The sequence below is a fragment of the Hypomesus nipponensis genome, chromosome 26 (genome assembly GCF_054491055.1).
Source record: "Hypomesus nipponensis isolate SF chromosome 26, ASM5449105v1, whole genome shotgun sequence".
NCBI lineage: Eukaryota > Metazoa > Chordata > Actinopteri > Osmeriformes > Osmeridae > Hypomesus > Hypomesus nipponensis.
In genome coordinates, this window is record NC_140386.1 from 11,121,386 (window position 1) to 11,142,500 (window position 21,115).

General features: G+C 47.9%; 2 protein-coding genes across 3 annotated transcripts in view; one reads left to right on the forward strand and one right to left on the reverse strand.

Annotated features, from left to right (window-relative positions):
* sec22bb (SEC22 homolog B, vesicle trafficking protein b) overlaps positions 1-14,583 on the reverse strand; it is a 28,038-nt gene extending 13,455 nt beyond the window's left edge. The window contains exon 1 of the mRNA XM_084692810.1: positions 14,331-14,583. Within this exon, the coding sequence (XP_084548936.1) occupies positions 14,331-14,462 (132 nt within the window). The 5' untranslated portion in view covers positions 14,463-14,583. The remainder of the gene's footprint in view (positions 1-14,330) is intronic.
* Positions 14,584-18,551: 3,968 nt separating this feature from the next.
* Positions 18,552-21,115, forward strand: part of ssbp4 (single stranded DNA binding protein 4) — a 27,388-nt gene continuing 24,824 nt past the window's right edge. Inside the window, exon 1 of one of the 2 annotated variants that reach the window (XM_084692585.1) lies at positions 18,552-18,791. In XM_084692585.1, coding sequence (XP_084548711.1) covers positions 18,736-18,791 — 56 coding nt within the window. In that variant the 5' untranslated portion in view covers positions 18,552-18,735. The remainder of the gene's footprint in view (positions 18,792-21,115) is intronic. The other variant, XM_084692586.1, reaches the window with a different exon arrangement.

Sequence of the window (21,115 nt, forward strand, 5' to 3'; positions counted from 1 at the left end):
AAAACAGCCAGCCAGTCAGTTGTAACCAGCCTGCCAGCCAGTAACAATCAGTCAAATCAAATTGTATTTGTACCTATAACCAGTCTGCTATCTATCTGCCTGTCTATTAATGTATTTGTCTGTCTGTCTCTCTGTGTAGTTATGAGGGATGAATGAGGTGAACTGCAGCTAGTCTCCCAGGTGCGAGTGTGTGCGTGAGTGTGTGCGTGAGTGTGTGTGTGTGTGTGTGAGTGTGTGTGAGTGTGTGTGAGTGTGTGAGTGTGTGAGTGTGGGCATGCTGGAGGGAGAACAGAATGATCACAGCAGATGATGGCTAGCGCCAGACACAGTGAAACCACACCAGCTATCTGATCTGGTCTGATCTGGCTAAGAATAGCAATGGATTCCACTGGGGAAGAGGGGGGGAGGGAAAGACTAGGAAGACGGAGAGAGCAGGAGGAGTGGAGGGAGGAGAGGAGGGAGGAGAGGAGTGGAGGGAGGAGAGGAGGAGGAACATGCAGAGTGTCAGGGCTTGGGTTAGCTCTACACTAGATCTGGAACATAGGCTCAGTGGACCGTCTCCCTGCCGTCTGGTATGAGGTCAGAGATTAATCTGCAACACCGCCTGACTCCTGCAGGGGGGGCTATGGACCCAGATTTGAGCGGTGGTCTCTGACATTAGAGCTTTAATCATTCCTGGAGACTGGAGGCTCTCCTTGCCCCTGTCACACACACACACACACACACCAGAGAGTCAGTGCTGCTGCTCTCTTATCAGCCAGACCTGCTGATGCTGGATCCAACCTGCTAAATGTCCATGCAGCCTTCCTTCTCCTCTCTTCCTCCCCCTCCTCTTCCTTCTCCCCTCTTCCTCCTCCTCTCTTCCTCCCCCTCCTCTTCCTTCTGCTCTCTTCCTCCCCCTCCTCTTCCTCCTCCTCTCTTCCTCCCCCTCCTCTTCCTTCTGCTCTCTTCCTCCCCCTCCTCTTCCTCCTCCTCTCTTCCTCCCCCTCCTCTTCCTTCTGCTCTCTTCCTCCCCCTCCTCTTCCTCCCCCTCCTCTTCCTCCCCGTCCTCTTCCTTCTGCTCTCTTCCTCCCCCTCCTCTTCCTCCCCGTCCTCTTCCTCCCCCTCCTCTTCCTTCTCCTCTCTTCCTCCCCCTCTTCTTCCTCCCCTCCTCTTCCTTCTGCTCTCTTCCTCCCCCTCCTCTTCCTCCTCCTCTCTTCCTCCCTCTCCTCTTCCTTCTTGCTCTCTCCCTCCCCCTCCTCTTCCTCATCCTCTCTTCCTCCCCCTCCTCTTCCTTCTCCTCTCTTCCTCCCCCTCCTCTTCCTTCTGCTCTCTTCCTCCCCTCCTCTTCTTCAACCGTCTCCACAGAAAACTGAACCATAGGACATGTCTGACAGTTAAGAACTGATGAGAGAGAAAGAGAGAGAGAAAGAGAGAGAGAGAGAAAGAGAGAGAGAAAGAAAGAGTGTGAGAGAGAGGGAGAGAGAGAAAGAGAGAGAGGGTGAGAGAGAGACAGAGAGAGAGACAGAGAGAGAAAGAAAGAGGGAGAGAGACAGAGAAAGAGAGATGGGGGAGAGAGAGAGGAAGTGAGAGAGGTGCAGAGGAAAAAACTGAGACTGAGAGAAGAGATGTATGAAGGGAGAGAGTTCAGAAGATGAAATGATGGACAGAATGGATGAGTGGTGAGTTCAGGCCAGTCATGGAGACTGTGTTGTGTGAGAGGCCGTGAAGTGTGTGTGTATGAGAGAGCGAGTGTGTGTGTGTGTGTGTGTGAGGGGCTCACAGTCAAACCACCATGTTCCTGGTCAGACAGAGGTCAGTGTGGTAACACACGCACACAGTTACAGTTACACACACACACACACAGGCATGCGCACACACACACATTAGGGCACATACCCTCAGTCCACTGTACAAACATCCTTCATGTCAAAGACATGGAAAGGTGCTGTCTGGATAGTTAATATCTAGTAATATACTTCTGTAGAAAACACACATAATAGTAATAATAATAATCATTATTACTATAAAACAACGCACTAACTCGCAACAGTTTGGTGAAATGTTAATTTGATTTTATTGAAAAGCTTCTCTTAAAGACAGCTTTCTATACCTTCAAATTAATATTCCAATCCCTTCCCGCCGTATAGACATGCACACACACATGCACAGCACGGGAGGCGCGCGGACTGCTAAACCCGAGCCGCCGACAGGCTCTCTCCAAACCCGGCGCACGAGCATGAGTCGACGGTTTCAATCTCCCCTCCCGGTGAATTGATTCTACTATGAGCCGCCTCGAACACGAGCTTTTCCGGGCGGGTTATGTGTCAGAAACCAAAAGTATTTTCTTTCGATTTTCACAAATAAATCGCTACTGGAGAACCAAACATCGCTATATGGAGGAAAACAAATGTGAGCTGGTGTCGGAGGCTTGGAGAAGCGAGATGTTTCAGGTTGTTTCTGTTGGGGTTCTTGTTTGTCGAAGCCGCTCCCCCCTGCTCTGAAAAATGGAACATTCCACAATTTATTCCAGGGAAAGACTGACAGTTTTTTGGGTCATGAAGCAACTGTTGAAGTCAGCGTCCTGCCCCCCTCCGCTGGAATAAGAAATGAGTCCATTTTAAAGTAAATAACTAAGTCTTAGCTGATAAGGAAGAATTATAGAATACGGTCTGAATTTTACTCAGAAAATCGGCCAGACATTGAAATAAAATAAAATAAATGTTTTTTTGTTTCCTCCATTAAATTATTCGTAACATTTCCCCCATGTTTATTATCGTCATAAGAGATCGAGGCGATATGCAGCTGATCGACTACCGGGTATCACCCGTACAACATACAACACCGAGCATACTAATGATTCCTGTTGCATTATACAGTCAACATAGGTCAATTACCCTATACTTTATATCATATACTACAGAAAATAACATGGAAATTATGTCAGTCACATTATGATTTTTCTGCATAATTTTAATTCTTTAAGGGGAGGTGTAGGCCATTTAAATGTGTGTTTAGTTTAAAAGACTTTGATAGTAACAGTGTTTGGGCATTGCTTAATTCTGCAGCCTAGAGCGATGTTGTCCATACTGTAACAGTTGAAAGGTTTCGCTCACTTAAATGGTGTGATTAATTGCCTGGAGCCATTTGAGTTAAAGAACTTCATCAACTGAGTGAACAACACCTCAAAATAAAAGTATACTTCTCAGGTTTTTACAGAGCAGAGGCCACTGGTGTGAGATGAAACAAGTGTAACAAGGCTGGATCTCAAACCAAATGAATCCTCAGACCACCATCTCTGTGATGGCTGCTGTAAACGTCACTAAAATCACTAATTGTTTTGACCTTTTCCAGAATGTGCAGAGTGTGTGTGGAGTGTGTGTGTGGAGTGTGTGTGGTGTGTGCGTGTGGTGTGTGTGTGGAGTGTGTGTGGTGTGTGTGTGTGGTGTGTGTGTGGAGTGTGTGTGGAGTGTGTGTGTGGTGTGTGTGTGTGGTGTGTGAGTGGAGTGTGTGTGGTGTGTGTGTGTGGTGTGTGTGTGGAGTGTGTGTGGTGTGTGTGTGTCAGTATCTCCAGGGCTTTAATGTCACATGCACCAGTCACATGTCATTTGTATGTATTCTTCACAGTGTGTGTGTGAGTGTGTGTCTGAGTGAGTGAGTGTGTGTGTGAGTGTGTGTGTCTGAGTGAGTGTGTGTGTGAGTGTGTGTTTCTGAGTGAGAGAGTGGATGAACTCCATCACACTGTCTGTCTCTGGGTCAGGGAGGATAATGAGAGGAAGAAAGTAAGGAAGGAAAGAAGAAGTCTGTGTATATATAGTCTGTGTGTTCCTGCAGTAAACCAGAGGTGGCTATATAGTCTGTGTTCCTGCAGTAACAGAGGTGGTTATATAGTCTGTGTGTTCCTGCAGTAACAGAGGTGGTTATATAGTCTGTGTGTTCCTGCAGTAACAGAGGTGGTTATATAGTCTGTGTGTTCCTGCAGTAACAGAGGTGGTTATATAGTCTGTGTTCCTGCAGTAACAGAGGTGGCTATATAGTCTGTGTGTTCCTGCAGTAACAGAGGTGGTTCAAGAAACAGCTGAACCAAGAAGCTTCCTGGAACCATCTCTTTGTTACAATGGACAACTAAGTCAGTCAGACAATGACTAATTCCTCATGTCACACACACACACATGTGCGCACACATGCACACACACACACTCCTGTCTAGGGGGCATTTTCTGAGTCAGAGATAAAACACCAGTTTAACAGTTTTACGAGAGCTGCTGATTGGTCAGGTGGTCACACTCTTGACCACTTCCCCAGAATACTGACCACACCCCCTAGATACCGACCACACCCCTTAGATGCTGACCACACCCCTTAGATGCTGACCACACCCCTTAGATGCTGACCACACCCCTTAGATGCTGACCACACCCCCTAGATGCTGACCACACCCCTTAGATGCTGACCACACCCCCTAGATGCTGACCACACCCCCTAGATGCTGACCACACCCCTTAGATGCTGACCACACCCCCTAGATGCTGACCACACCCCTTAGATGCTGACCACAAATTCTAGATATGGATAGACGGGCAGAAAAACACTGTGTGTGAGAGTGTGTGTGAGTGAGTGTGTGTGAGTGAGTGTGTGTGAGAGTGTGTGTGTGAGAGTGTGTGTGAGAGTGTGTGTGTGAGAGTGTGTGTGAGTGAGTGTGTGTGAGAGTGTGTGTGAGTGAGTGTGTGTGAGAGTGTGTGTGTGAGAGTGTGTGTGAGTGAGTGTGTGTGAGAGTGTGTGTGAGTGAGTGTGTGTGAGAGTGTGTGTGAGTGAGTGTGTGTGAGAGTGTGTGTGAGTGAGTGAGTGTGAGAGTGTGTGTGTGAGAGTGTGTGTGAGTGAGTGTGTGAGTGAGTGTGTGTGAGAGTGTGTGTGAGTGAGTGTGAGTGAGTGTGTGTGAGAGTGTGTGTGAGTGAGTGTGAGTGAGTGTGTGTGAAGAAGAGTGTTCAGAGCACTGTGTGGTTGACTTAAACAATAATCCACCTGAAGCTAGGTGGATTAACTTCCCCGACATTGCCACTGTGTGAGTGTGTGTGTGTGTGTCTTCCAGCCAAACACCCCCTGATTCTAATTGAGCCAAATCTGCTTGTCTACGTCCAAACAGAAAAGTGCTGACCATGCTGTCACCAGGTGCACTCACAGAATCTAAGTTGAACACATGAAGGTGAGCTAAAGGTCACCACAAGGTGTAAGTTTGGATTTACTGGGACCAGCGTTGACTTGTCACCTATAGCAACACAATCCTGAATTAGTTCCAAGCTAACAGTAGCCAACTGTCACTCCCTAAAACAAACAAAATATGCAAACATCCTTAAAACCGTAATTATACAAATCTTTTGAATCCATAAAAAATGACACCTGGTGACCCCTGACTATGCAGACATCACTCTCAGAGCTCAGTAATGTAGCTCATCCCAGCACGTGACGCTGTCCTAATGTCACTGTTCACCAGCACGCAACGCTGTCCTAATGTCACTGTTCACCAGCACGTAACGCTGTCCTAATGTCACTGTTCACCAGCACGCGACGCTGTCCTAATGTCACTGTTCACCAGCACGCGACGCTGTCCTAATGTCACTGTTCACCAGCACGTGACGCTGTCCTAATGTCACTGTTCACCAGCACGCGACGCTGTCCTAATGTCACTGTTCACCAGCACGCAACGCTGTCCTAATGTCACTGTTCACCAGCATGCGACGCTGTCCTAATGTCACTGTTCACCAGCACGTAACGCTGTCCTAATGTCACTGTTCACCAGCACGCGACGCTGTCCTAATGTCACTGTTCACCAGCACGCGACGCTGTCCTAATGTCACTGTTCACCAGCACGCGACGCTGTCCTAATGTCACTGTTCACCAGCACGAGACGTTGTCCTAATGTCACTGTTCACCAGGTCCTAATGTCACTGTTCACCAGCACGCGACGCTGTCCTAATGTCACTGTTCACCAGCACGCGACGCTGTCCTAATGTCACTGTTCACCAGCACGCGACGCTGTCTTAATGTCACTGTTCACCAGGTCCTAATGTCACTGTTCACCAGCACGCCACGCTGTCTTAATGTCACTGTTCACCAGGTCCTAATGTCACTGTTCACCAGCGCGCCACGCTGTCCTAATGTCACTGTTCACCAGCACCTTCCTGAAGTACGCAAAACTCCTGGGTAGAGCCCGGCCAATATATCGGCCGATATTAGGCATTTTCCAAACTATTGTTATCGGCATTTATAATGGCCATAAATGAATATTAATGTTTTTTTTTCAAAGGACTTTAAGTTTCATATATTAAGTTTGTATTTTTTTTTGCGCTGTCAAAGTTAACGCGTTAATCTCACTTTAACTCGAACAAAAAAATAAATAAAAAATTGTGCAGTTAACGCAGATTTCATTTTGACCCTGAAAATCACCTGTTGTCACATGACTTCGACTGCCGACGGTAGCTGAATGATGGAGAGTTTTGATGGGCTTTTAGATGGGAAGTTCCATTTCAAAAAGTTGCCGACGGCTCGGTTGACAAAACTAAGGCTGTGTGTACTGATTGTCAGGCTGAGTTTAGTTATCACCGGAGTACTTCCAGCCTAAACTATCACATACAAGCAAAGCACACAGCTAGCAGCAGCAGCGTTAGCAGTGTAGCGATAGCAGCAGCAGCAGCAGCGTTTGCTCTGGTAATAATAAATGGCAGACAACACTCGCAAAAGAAGCAAGCAGCTGACTGGATTCAGCGAAATAGAAACTGTATTGTTCATTAATAAGGTCAATGTGTGGTTGCTTAAGTATCTGAAGTATGTTTGAGTGAGATTTGAATATTTGTATATTATGGAGCAGGATATCCTAGTAGGCTATGAGACAACATGTTTTTTATATTCCAGAACAAGCCTAATTTTGTGGATGTTTATTATACAGCAGTATAGTTTGTGAGTGAATAAAACTCCCTCACAATTTAAATTGTGTTCCATCTGAACTTGGACATTATCATCCAGTTAGGCCTATTTTAAGTTAAGTACACCCTTTTAATGTTATTTCAACAAAACGCGGTTAATCATATGAAATTATGCGATTAATCGCGATTAAATATTGTAATTGCATGACAGCCCTAATTTTTATCCATTTTCTTAATCAGAACTTTAATATATTTTGATGTTCTTTTGTTCTGTTGTGACAATAAAACAAACAAGTTTATTTTTAAACTGCATTATCATATTATTTTAGTGAGGAAATAATAACAGGAGTCAGATGGCTGAGCGGTTAGGGAATCAGGCATTTAACCCTTAGATGCGCGAGTTCTAAATATTTCCGACGCTCCCGCCTGAGTGAGTTATTTTTCAGAAACGGAAGCTAGCCAGCTTTAGTTAGCTTCCTTTACCTAGCAACCTAGCATAATACTCGTAGCAATGCTACTACCTGCTAATGTTACTTGTTAGCTTCCTCATTATAAATTTTGAATCCACACTATAGCGTTTGTCATATAGTTTGTGTCTATGGGAAAATAGTCAGTTGGAATGCTCAAAATCACACGTGCGACGCTAGGCTGTGGGGCTTTTGAATGATCACATATGTGCGACGCTACTCCTTAATGGGTTAATCAGAAGGTTGCCGGTTCGATTACCGGCCATGCGAAATGACTTTGTGTCCTTGGGCAAGGCACTTCACCCTACTTGCCTCGGGGTACTGTCCCTATACTTACTGTAAGTGGCTCTGGATAAGAGTGTCTGCTAAAAATGATTAAATGTAAACTAGAAATAACTAATGTTAAGGAAATCAGTAATTTTTTGTTACGCATTTCTTGATTTATTTTTATTTATTTCATATCGGCCGATATATCGGAATATCGGATGAAAAAACAAACAAATATCAACATCGGCCTTAAAATCCTTTATAGGTCGGGCTCTACTCCTGTGTAATCAGCCGTGTGTCATCGGTCATGTATTGATCCTAGAGAGAGTCAGAACAGGAAGTCAGAACCAGGAAGAGGAGGGAGGAAGAAGTGACATCCAGAAATCAGATCCATGTGGTGATGTTGTCTCCAGATGATGGCTGGGAAGGAAGAGAGAGACATAGAGAGGGAGAAGAGAGAGAGACATAGAGAGAGAAGAGAGAGGAGAGAGACATAGAGAGAGAGAAGAGAGAGACAGAGAGAGAGAAGAGAGAGAGACATAGAGAAAAGAGAGAGAACAGGAGAGACAACTGCTTTACAAAAAGACAGAGAGGGAAACAGAGTGGAAGGGAGAGGGGGATGGACAGAGAGGAAGACAGAGAAAGAGTGAGATAGGGAGGAAGAGAGAGAAAGGAAAAGAGGGAGAGGAAGTGAGGGAGAAGGGGAAGAGAAATAGGGAGAGTGGGGGAGGAAGCGGGCGGGGTCTCTGCAGACAGCTCACCATGGAACAGATGTTTTACAGGGAGACATGAACACTCCAGAGCACTTTTATATCTGAGAGGGAGGGAGGTGGGTAAGGGAGAGAGGGTCAGAGAGGGAGGGAGGGTAAGGGAGAGAGGGTAAGAGAGGGAGGGAGGGTAAGAGAGGGAGGGAGGGTAAGAGAGGGAGGTTGGGTAAGAGAGGGAGGGACAGAGGAAGAGGGGGAGGGTAAGAGAGGAAGAGGGGGAGGGTAAGAGAGGGACAGGGTAAGACAGGGAGGGAGGGTAAGATAGGGAGGGAGAGAGGAAGAGGGTAAGTGAGGGAGAGGGGGAGGGTAAGAGAGGGAGAGGGTAAGAGAGGGAGAGAGGGTAAGATAGGAAGGGAGAGAGGAAGAGGGGGAGGGTAAGAGAGGGAGAGGGGGAGGGTAAGGGAGGGGGAGGGTAAGAGGGGGGGGTAAGAGAGGGAGAGTAAGATAGGGAGGGTAAGATAGGGAGGGTAAGAGAGGGAGAGGGTAAGAGGGGGAGAGGGGGAAGGTAAGAGAGGGAGAGGGGGAGGGTAAGAGAGGGAGAGGGGGAGGGTAAGAGAGGGAGAGGGGGATGGTAAGAGAGGGAGAGGGGGAAGGTAAGAGAGGGAGAGAGGGAGGGAGGGTAAGAGAGGGAGAGGGGGATGGTAAGAGAGGGAGAGGGGGAGGGTAAGAGAGGGAGAGGGGGATGGTAAGAGAGGGAGAGGGGGAAGGTAAGAAAGGGAGAGAGGGAGGGTAAGAGAGGGAGAGGGGGATGGTAAGAGAGGGAGAGGGGGAGGGTAAGAGAGGGAGAGGGGGAGGGTAAGAGAGGGAGAGGGGAAGGGGAAGAGGGGGAGGTAGGGTAAGAGAGGGAGAAGGGGAGGGTAAGAGAGGGAGAGGGGGAGTGTAAGAGAGGGAGAGGGGGAGGGTAAGAGAGGGAGAGGGTAAGAGAGAGAGGTAGGGTAAGAGAGGGAGGGGGGGGGGTAAGAGAGGGAGGGGGGGGGTAAGAGAGAGGTAGAGGGGGAGTGTAAGAGAGGGAGAGGGGGAGGGTAAGAGAGGGAGAGGGTAAGAGAGAGAGGTAGGGTAAGAGAGGGAGGGGGGAGGGGTAAGAGAGAGGTAGAGAGGGAGAGGGTAAGAGAGGGAGAGAGGGAGGGTAAGAGAGGGAGAGGGTAAGAGAGGGAGAGGGGGAGGGTAAGAGAGAGGTAGAGAGGGAGGGTAAGAGAGGGAGAGGGTAAGAGAGGGAGAGAGGGAGGGTAAGAGAGGGAGAGAGGGAGGGTAAGAGAGGGAGAGGGTAAGAGAGGGAGAGGGTAAGAGAGGGAGAGAGGGAGGGTAAGAGAGGGAGAGGGGGAGGGTAAGAGAGGGAGAGGGGGAGGATAAGAGAGGGAGAGAGGGAGGGTAAGAGAGGGGGAGGGGGAGGGTAAGAGAGGGAGAGAGGGAGGAAGCTGAATCTTCTGCAGTAATCAGTTAGAGTGGAAGCCTGGCCCTCCCCTTTCTCTCTGTCTCCTTTTCTTTCTCCCTCTTTTTTGCTCTCTCCCTCCCCTTCTTTCACTCCATCCGTTCCTCCCCTTCGCCCTCCCCCCTCCTCTCTACCTCTCCTTGCCTGTCTGTGGTCTGTCCACCACCACAGCCCAGGAGCAAGGAATGTGTGTGTGTCTGGTGTGTACACCTCTGTGTGTGCTTGCGTACGTGTATGTGTTTGTGTGTGCCTATGTGTATGTGTGTGCATGCCTGTGTGTGTGTGAGTGTGAGTGTGTTTGTGTGTGTGTGAGACAGAGAGAGAGAGAGAGGCAGAGGCCCAGTGAAGGGGATGTTCTGAAGGTAGTTATCAGACTCCTCCTCCGAGGAGGTAAACAGGTCAGGAATCAAACCGTCGACCCGGCGAATATGTTCTCTAACGATGGCAAAATAATTACAATAATAAGACTGAAAAACAGACGGAAGGTTTAATGACGAAGTTGTTAACGAGTCAGACACTGAGGAAATGTTCAGTTGTCATATCAACAGACGGAGAGACAGACCGAGTCTGGTTCAGTAGAACAACACAAAGGATTCTGGGAACGAAACCGATACGCTGGCAGTAAACTGAGGGAGATTTACACTGGATTGTTTATGCATTTTTCCAGGCAGTGGACTTAGTTAGCCTCTTTTCCCCTTCCCACCCTCCTTTCCCTCTCTTCTCTCCTCCTCTCCTCTCCTCCTCTCCTCCCTTTCTTCTCTCTCCTCTCCTCCTTTCTTCTCTCTCCTCTCCTCCTTTCTTTTCTGAAGAGGAACTTCAGTGAGGACACTAGCAGGTCAGCTGGAATATGAGGTCAATCTATAATTTAGTGTACAACGTGTGTGTGCACACGTGTATGTGTGTGTGCAAGTGTGTGTGCGTGGAATATGTACCGAGGAGAACCATTCAGAAGCACTGCTTGACATGCAATCAGCTGATCTTAACACCTGACAAATGAACTATTACTACATGAATCTCTCATTCATAGCCCTCCTCATCCCTCTTTCTCTTCTCTCACCCTCTCAGTACACCCCTGGTTGAGACCAGGGGGGAGTATTGATATAGAGGTTAATGATTATCAGCAGAGAAGCTGTCCCTCTATTCTCTCTTCCTCTCCTTTTTCTTTCTCCCTACTCGCCTTCGCCTCTTTCTCTTTACCACCTGTCTTTCTCTAATTTCTACCTCCTCTCTCCTTTTAGACATTCTCTCTTCTCTCTTTCACCCCTCCCGCTATGACCCAACAGTTTCATTCTAGCCTACATGTTGAAAGCTGACAGTAGGAGGGAGGGAGGAGAGGGAGGGAGAAAGGAGAGGGAGGGAGGAGAGGGAGGGAGGAGAGAACTATTAACATCCCAGATTAGGTCAAAGCTGCTTTCACCACTACTCACTGACCTCCTTCCTTCCTCCCTCTCTCTCTCTCCCTCCCCACTACTCACTGACCTCCTTCCTTCCTCCCCACTCTCTCTCCCTCCCCACTCTCTCCTTCCTCTCTCTCTCCTCCTCCCCACTCTCTCTCCCTCCCCACTCTCTCTCTCCTCCTCCCCACTCTCTCCTTCCTCTCTCTCTCCCTCCCCACTACTCACTGACCTCCTTCCTTCCTCCCCACTCTCTCTCCCTCCCCACTCTCTCCTTCCTCTCTCTCTCCTCCTCCCCACTCTCTCTCCCTCCCCACTCTCTCTCTCCTCCTCCCCACTCTCTCCTTCCTCTCTCTCTCCCTCCCTCTCCCTCCTGACAGATCGGTGTTGCAGCTGTGACAGACAGCAGAATGCTACCTGGGTTAGCTGCACCTGTGTGTCTGCTGTGTGTGCGTTGGTGTGTGTACGCTTGCTATACAACGTGTGTGTATGTTTGTCCTGTGTGTGTGTGTTGGAGAGAGGGAGGGGCAGGAGAATCACTAGAGAGTAGAAAAGGATAAGAGCATTTACAGCAAGTGTGTGTGTGTTTATTTACAGAGAGTAATTATGGACAATTTTCCAACAGCAGCAAAATTATGGGGGGAGGGTGATCCTGACACATAAAGACTTGGGGGGAGGGGGGGCAGAGGAGGAGATGGGCAAGGTGAGAAGGGGAGAAAGAGAGAGAGGGGGGGGGTGGGGACATCAGTAATGTAAATATTGACAGACAGCCCTGTATGATGGGGTGAGCAGGTGAGACACACAACCATCTAACCAGGTCTAGCACTGAGCAGGGCGTGATGGGGAGGAGTCAGAACACACTACACACACACACGCACACACACACACCACACCACACACACACATTCACTCTCACTCACTCACCCCCACACACACACAAACACACACTCAAGAGGTCACCTGATGAACAGGGGTCCAGTAGACTGTGGTGACAATATGCTGGCACCATGGCAACCAGGTGGGCCACGCCGTGTGTGTGTGTGTGCGTGTGTGTGTGTGTGCGTGTGTGTGTGTGTGCGTGCGTGCGTGTGTGTGTGTGTGTGTGCGTGCGTGCGTGTGTGCGTGTGTGTGCGTGCGTGCGCGTGCGTGTGTGTGTGTGCGTGTGTGTGTGCGTGCGTGCGTGTGTGTGTGTGTGTGTGCGTGTGTGTGCGTGTGTGTGTGTGTGTGTGTGTGTGTGTGTGTGTGTGTGTGTGTGTGTGACAGCTACCCTCCAGTCCTGGGTCTCAGCTTGGTGTCAAAGTAGATATTCCCGATCAGGGCTGTTTCTTCAAATGATCACATCAAAAGCAGCCGACCTACCCAGCTTATTACCCCGCACCTTTTGCCCCCTCAGGGGAGGTGATTAGCCTTTGGCTAACCTGGAGTTTCCGTCACGCTCACCCTACCTCACACGCTAGCTAAATGCCTCCCCTTACAAAAAAGAAGTATAATTCAAGTTTATTTTGTAAGTATACTTAGTATAAAAAGTATACTATTATCATGTTACTTAAAGTATATTAGAAGTGTACTTATTTATATACTATTTTTGTACTTAGTAAACTGAATTGGCCCACTTTTTATGTCATTTAGTAAACTTTAAAGTACACTTATAGTGTATTTCAAGGTTTACTTTTGAATACTGTAAAGTAGCCTGTGTAGTGCACTTTCAGTTTATCAAGTACACTTCCTAAAGTACTTAAAAGTATACCTTGGAATACTCTAAAGTAACCTGTGTAGTGCACTTTCAGTTCATGAAGTATACTTCCTAAAGAGCCTCAAAGTATATTACTTTCAATACTTTCAAGTGCACTTTTAATTAATGTAAGTATCTCAAGAAGTAAACTTAATAAATTTAATTTTACTATGAATTACTTTATTAATTAAAATGTTTAGGGGCCCCTCAGACACCTCTGATCTTGCATCACATGGCGAGAACGAGGGCCCTCACAGAGTTAAACTGCAGATTCTGTAAGATGCTACTAACTGCACAGGCATTTATAGTTAACGAATCCAGCTCTTCTCATTAAACTTAACAGTCATTTAACTCATGGTTACAATGGTAGACCAGCACAACAATGATAATTACCATGCAACAAAACACTTCATTCTAAGCAGACACATTTAAAAAACGAAATTCATTTCAAAGTTACATTTGTATTTCGAACAAACTGCAAACTTATCAGCAAATTTTAACACTATTTACCGCCTGAGGTGCTGAGGTGGATCTAAAAAATGTACCCTGTAATGTACTTTAAAATTATTCTGACTGTTTTTGCTGTATAATAATAGAAAACGTACATCCTACTCCAGATGATATTTATACAATTTTCTGTTTCTAAGCGTACTTCTTAAAAGTATATCAAAAGTGAACTATTTTCTAAGTATACTCCTTAAAAGTATATCAAAAGTGAACTATTTTCAAAGCATACTTAAAAGTATATTAAAAGTAAAATATTTTCTAAGTATACTTCTTAAAAGTATATTAAAAGTGAACAAAAAGTGTACTATCCATATTTTTGTATACTTATAGTATACTTTATTATACTTCTTTTTTGTAAGGGTCAACACCATGGTTGTGGGCTTGCTAGCATAGCTCTACACTGTATGCTAATAAGTAAGAACAGAATAACTATTACATGTTTGTCCTTTAGCAGCTAGAGCTACACAAACTAGCTAACTGACAACTACGTTTGGAATTTCGTCATTTTTTGTGCAAGGCCATTCCGCCTTTGTCACAAAAATGTTTCGGCCACATGCCAGGGAACAATAGCCATTTTGTGCTAATGAGTACGACCCAAATAAACAAATATAATGACTTGTTTGTGCGCTTTTATTTTTTAATCTTGCACCACACACGCTTTCATGTCGAGTGGCGACGTCAAAGCTCAAGTTACTTAGTCTCATTACTCTCTCATTATAAAAGCCTTCAGGTGTTCACCCAAAGTGTTAAAACGTTCCCTCTTCCTAGTTGCTCATGAAGCCATCTTTCAAAACAGAAAGGTTTGATTCATTTCAGCACTAAATAAATCAGCCATCTATAAACGATAACTAGCTAGTAGCTTGTTTACCTGCATGTAGTCCGTTCTTGAGGTGGTTAGTGCTAACTCAGTCAGTTGAATTTGCTCGCTTTGAATGATGTTATGTAAAACTGCTTCCAAAATCTTCAGTGATATTGTGGTTGTCCATGGTAAAATAGTCATTCTGTGCAAACTACGATGTATCGATTACGTTTGGTTTGAGACACTTTACAACCAAATTTATGAACGAACAAACAAACAAACCGGCTCGTGCTGGGTGTCTGGTAACTGCCCAAATCCAGATTCGCCGACTAACTCTCTAACAGACACTGACACACAGGCCAGCTAACTAGTCTAACTGACGCATTACTAAAGAGCTAGCTAACTCTGTCGAATGGGGTAACCAGCCAACACATACAGCAGTACACCGCTGATTGAGAAACAGACACAAGACAGGCTAGCAAGCTTAACATTAGAGCTATCTTAGACAGGCTAGTTAACGGACATATTAGCTATCTTATAGACAGGCTAGCTAACGGACATATTAGCTATCTTATAGACAGGCTAGCTAACGGACATATTAGCTATGTTATAGACAGACTAGCTAACGGACATGATTAACTGATACAGTGGCTTCTGAACATTGTGCTCCCTCCTCTCAATCCTCCTCTCTTTACAAAGTAATTTGCAGAGGCCTAAAACGTTTTTATGAGCAGAGATGTTATTGTTCAGGAGAGAACGGATTGTTCCTTTAGGGACAGATTGAACTCTGTTCTGTTTGCAAATTGAGGAATGGGAAACCAGGAAGGGGGAGGGGCAGGATGCAGGAAGGGGAGGGGCAGGAAGTGTCGGGGGAAGGGAACAAGAAGTGTAGGGGGAAGGGAACAGGAAGTGTAGGGGAAGGGAACAGGAAGTGTAGGGGGAAGGGAACAGGCAGTATAGGGGGAAGGGAACAGGAAGTGTAGGGGGAAGGGAACAGGAAGTATAGGGGGAGGGGAACAGGCAGTATAGGGGGAAGGGAACAGGAAGTGTAGGGGGAAGGGAACAGGAAGTGTAGGGGAAGGGAACAGGAAGTGTAGGGGGAAGGGAACAGGCAGTATAGGGGGAAGGGAACAGGAAGTGTAGGGGGAAGGGAACAGGAAGTGTAGGGGGAAGGGAACAGGCAGTATAGGGGGAAGGGAACAGGAAGTGTAGGGGGAAGGGAACAGGAAGTGTAGGGGAAGGGAACAGGAAGTATAGGGGGAAGGGAACAGGAAGTGTAGGGGGATGGGAACAGGAAGTGTAGGGGGATGGGAACAGGAAGTGTAGGGGGAAGGGAACAGGAAGTGTAGGGGGAAGGGAACAGGAAGTGTAGGGGGATGGGAACAGGAAGTGTAGGGGGAAGGGAACAGGAAGTGTAGGGGGAAGGGAACAGGAAGGGGAAGCAGTTAGAAAGAGGAGCGTCTTGGCATTGCAGACGTCTTCGTCCTTATGCTGCTGTCTACTGGTCTTCTCAGCTGCTGCGTGTTTGTTTGTGTGTTTGGTTGTGTGTTTGGCTGTGTGTTTGGTTGTGTGTGTGTGTCTCAGGGTTGTGTGTGTGTTTTTACATGTATACAGATGGAGATGCACTGGCTGTTTTCGATCATGCAGATGTATTCCCGGGTGGTTGGTTCATTAGACTGGGCTGTCTAAACTGTGTGGGTGTGTGTGTGCAGTGACATATGGGCTGTGGTGATGATGTGTGTGTGTTATCACTACATTTACACTCCCTTTTCCATCCTCTGCCTGTCTCTTTAATCCAGTGTTTAAGCCACCAGATCACTGTGGGATCTGATCTCTAATCCACCCTTGCCCCCCTCCCCCCACTCCTCTACACCCCCCCCCCCTTCTCTACCTCACCCTCCCCTCCCCCCCTCTCCTCTACCTCTACACCCCCCTTCTCTACCTCCCCCTCCCCTCCCCCCCTCCTCTACACCCCCCCCCCTTCTCTACCTCCCCCTCCCCTCCCCCCCTCTCCTCTACCTCTACACCCCCCTTCTCTACCTCACCCTCCCCTCCCCCCTTCTCCTCTACCTCTACACCCCCCTTCTCTACCTCACTCTCTTACCCCCTCTCCTCCTTCCTCCCTCTCTCCATATCCATTCACGTCTCTCCTCGCCTGCCCTCCCCCTCACCTCACCTCCACTCCCCTCCCCCTCGCCTGCCCTCTCCTCCCCTTCCCTCCCCCACCTCTACAGTAATTTGACCCAGCATCTCCAGCAGGCAGAGCATACACACACAAACACGCACACACACACTTGCACGCAGACACACACACACACACAGCGTCTCCAGCAGTCAGAGCATGTGTCATAGTTTAGTGTCTGGCTGCTCTGAGAAGCACATTCAGTTAAAACACAGTTCCCTACAGAAGGGGTATGTGTGTACGCGTGTAAATGACTAAATGTAAAATGTATGTGTGTACTTCATCTGTACACACACACACTTTCTCTCTCAGCAAAGGTAGTACCATCACAGGCTTCATTCTGCTTCCTCGCAAGACTACGTACGGACGTGTGTGTGAAGGTGTGTGTGTGTGAAGGTGTGTGTGTGTGAAGGTGCGTGTGTGTATCCTCCTTGAGCCAGGGAGGGTGGCAATAACCATGCAGAGCACATCTCCTGGTGCTTCAGTGTGTGTGTGTGTGTGTCCTGGTCCTGGTGCTTAGGCAGAATAGATGGTGTGGCTAGCTGTGGAGCATTCATCATCCCAGCCAGTGATTAATGTCTGTCTCCAGGACCTGCACAATGCAGCACCACACACACACACACACACACTGCATACAGACACATACACGAGAGACACACACATACAGACACGCACACACACAGGCTCACATGCACGGACACACGGATGGGAACAGAGACACGTGTAAAAATGCACACACACTCGCTCATGGACACACACACACACACACACACCAGAGCACTCACACACAGATACACAGGAGATTTGTAGCCGTGGAGGTGACCTCTGACCTTGGAGCGTGTGAGTGTTGGAGATGAAGAGATGTTCCGCCTAGCGGAGGACATTCTCTCACAGAACTCCTCCTCTCCTCTCCTACTCCCTCCTCTCCTCCTCTCATACCCCCTCCTCTCCTCTCACAGAACCCCTCCCCTTTCTTATAGCATCCCTCTCTCTGCATCCCTCTTTCTCCATCCCTCTCTCCATCCCTCTCTCTCCATCCGTCCTGAGACATTCAGAGATGTTGTTTACTTCCTGGAGGATGAGTCACATCAGAGCCTGTCATCCCTTCCCCCTCCCCCCCTCCCCCCCCTCCCCCCTCCCCCCCCCCTCCCCCCGACTGTTCCACTGTCCCTTGGTTGACCCTGTCATCATCTAACGTTCTTCAGTCAAGTTACTCCTCTCTGTCTCCTCCTCTTCTCCTCTCTCCCCCTCTCCTCTTCTCCCCTTCCCTCCTCTCTCACCCTCTTCTCCCCTTCCCTCCTCTCCTCTTTCCACCTCTCCTGTCTCACCCTCTCCGCTCTCCTCTTCTCCCCTTCCCTCCTCTCCTCTCTCACCCTCTCCCCCTCCTCTCCTCTCACCCCCTCTCCTCCTCCTTCCCCCCCACACAGTACTGTATGAGAGAAGGCCTCCATGAGATTATCAAAATCCAACCAGTTTATGTCTGAATGAACACCTTCTTATTACTGCCTTATTACTTATGACTAGTTAATTACCTTCAAATGATTGTGATTAGCCTTGTTCAATAGAGATGATCACTTCTTTAATGAACAGAAGAGATATTGATCACTCCGGTGTGCTCAACTCTGCTGTGGTGACCACAGACCCTGTAGCCATGTAGCTGGGCCTGCTTGGGACTAACACACAAACACAAACACACAGGCACACATGGACCACAGACACACACACACGGACACATACAGCTGGATATGGGGTTCCTCCCCTGAGAACCAAGGAGAACATGAAGGAGAACATGGAGGAGAACATGGAGAAGAACATGAAGGAGAACATGAAGGAGAACATGGAAGAGATGTTTGGACCTGTGACGATAATATCCGCTCTCTCTCTCTGTTTAGCGGTAACATGCTCTGGATGGGTAACCGGGTCGCTACATTATCAGGCCTGCCGTTCCTCCATCTCTCTACCGTCTTCCCGGGGTCGGTAAACAAGGAGGGAGATCGCGCCTTTTCCTTTAAGAAGCCCCCACCGGCGCGCAGTGGAGGGAGGGTGAGTAGGTTTCTCTAACAGCGGCTGAGCGAGAAAAAAATCCACCAGTGGCCGGTTTCAAGTCGCCCCAATAGAAACTGCCTGATTTGTGGCCAATGTTGTAGATGTAAAAAAAAGAGAAAAAAAAAGAAAAAAAGGAGGAGGAGGGAGAAGTAACAGTGACGGGGTAGCTATGGAGATAGAAGGTTTTCCTGCCTGCTTGCCTTGACAGGTGTTGAGTGGGGCAAAAGTCTTAAAACTGAATCCAGCATGTACGCCAAAGGAAAAGGGGCCGTTGTTCCTTCAGATAACCAAGCACGAGAAAAGTAAGTGAATTATACATTGTGTCAGTCTTACCTGCCTGCAAGCGGACTCCACAACTTTCTAAACTATGACTGCCTTCATTTAAAGGTGTGTTCCGTACGTGGCTGATGTCCCGAGCGCCGTGCGTTGCGTGAGGCGGGAGGTGTCTTTAACTTTTCGTCAAGTTGGTGCTACTTTCCCTGTCACCGGGACGAGTATTGTTATTTGTCCAGGTTCCGTTTTACGCGCGGTGCGCATCGACCTAATCTGGATTCTGAATTTACGCTAGGAACAACTCGGAACACTTTATAGAATATGATGCTTTATACCACCCATGCAACGAAAGAACATATATTAAATTGTGAGAAAGTTGCTAAGAACACTTCTGAGTACTAAAGCACTCAGGAGACGGCGTTCTCTACTCGTTGCTGCTCGGAGGTTGAGTGAGTCCAACATTGTCGTTATGCCTTAGAAAAGTTTACTGACATTCCAGAAGACGCGGACCTTGCGGAGTTTTCTAACGTGTCGATTTGCTATCTTGTTGTCGTTTACAAGTGGCTTAACATAGACACTTCATATGTTGTGCTTTACGTGTGTTAGTGGAGATATCGTGAGGGTAGCTCCCCTTGCAGGGGGAAAGTTTACTGCTACAGACTGCTGCTTGTCGCTTCAACTTTCAGGTTGAGAGGCAGCCAGGTAGTTCAAAGGCAACTGTCCATCTCTCTGTGAGTCGCTGGTGTGTATTCAAAATTACAACGTCAGGTCTTTGTCTCACGTGCTAATTGTCTGAGCCGTGTCATGGTCTGGTCCAGCCTTTCACTGTTGTCACAGTATCAGTGATGGGAAGAATAACCATGCAGACTTCATTCGTAGAGAATTCAGTGTAAAATTTCACAAATTTCAGGTATAAATTAAACAAACCCGCTGCTAAACTTGTTATTGTTGTTGCTATTGTATTCCCGGTAGTCGGTTCTCTCTATCTCGGAGGCTGACCGTCGAGTCTTCTCGGTGGTGTTGGATCAAACACCCGGCCACCTGCCGTGCCCGGCGAGGCTGTGTGTATCCAAGCCTCGGTGCTAGGTGCTAGCTGGTTATGTTTGTTTGCTATGCAGGGGTACTAACTGTAGAAGGGGCTGACGTTGGAGGACAGGATCTAGTTCCCCGGTCTGAACTACCGACCTCCGTTTACATAGCTATAGCTAACGTAACACGGCTTCACATTCACATCATCCATAGGTATAAATTCTCAACATTTGTTTGACATTTTCGCAAACTTTCAGTTGTGTGCCTATGTCACAGGGCTTGGCTCTAATTTCTGATTGCACGCGGTTCCGTTGTACAGAAATCAACTTTCTAAAGTTTCCGTTGTCATCCCCGCAGTGGGGTAAGTGAGTTGTTGTTATTCGGCCTGTTTTCGTCCCGACAATACGCTGTCTACGCAGTGACACTCACAATACTAATATTCACCACGTTTAATATTTTTGGTTATTATTGTTTGTTTTGGGGCCATCTTGTTGTTATTATCAGTGATCTATGCACTTTGTAAAGCTCTTTCTTGGAAGTCGCTTTGGATAAAAGCGTCTGCTAAATGAATAAATGTAAAGAGCCATGTGTCTCTATCTACAAAGATAAGGATGTGTGTGCGTGTGTTTGTGTGTACCTGTGACAGTGTACCTGTTTGTTTACCTGTGTGTGTGTGTGTACACACCTGTACTTCCTCCATTGAATCACGAGTAGTTAACGCTGCAACATTATTATTACTCAGGTCCTGGTCCAGACAGAGAGAGAGAGAGGTGTTGACGTTTGTTTTCATCTGGGTGTCCCTGACAGATGAGCAGAGAGGCGGGCCTTTGACCTCTGACCTCACGCCTTCCTCCTGCTCCGGTCATCTGACGGCCCACAGTTGCCACGGTTTCACGAATTAATGTAATCTTGGGTAATTGTGCCTCTTCAGAAACGTTGGTGAATTATGTCTCACCATGACGAGAGGCCATGGATACTGCAGTCATACAGGTGGTCTGGAGGGCAGGGGAGAGGGGAAGGGGGGATGGGAGGGGGGGATGGGAGGGGGGGATGGGAGGGGGGGATGGGAGGAAGGGGAGAGGAAGGGGGGATGGGAGGGGGGGATGGGAGGGGGGATGGGAGGGGGGGATGGGAGGGAAGTAAACACTGTGTCCTCATGTTTGTTTTGTTACCCATAGTTACTGATGATGTGTGTGATGGGAGAGTACATAGTGTCCTCCTCTGCTCTGGCCTGCTCTCCTCTACCCTCCCTGCTCCCCTCTCCCCTCTCCCCTCCCTGCTCCCCTCTCCCCTCTACCCTCCCTGCTCCCCTCTCCCCTCCCTG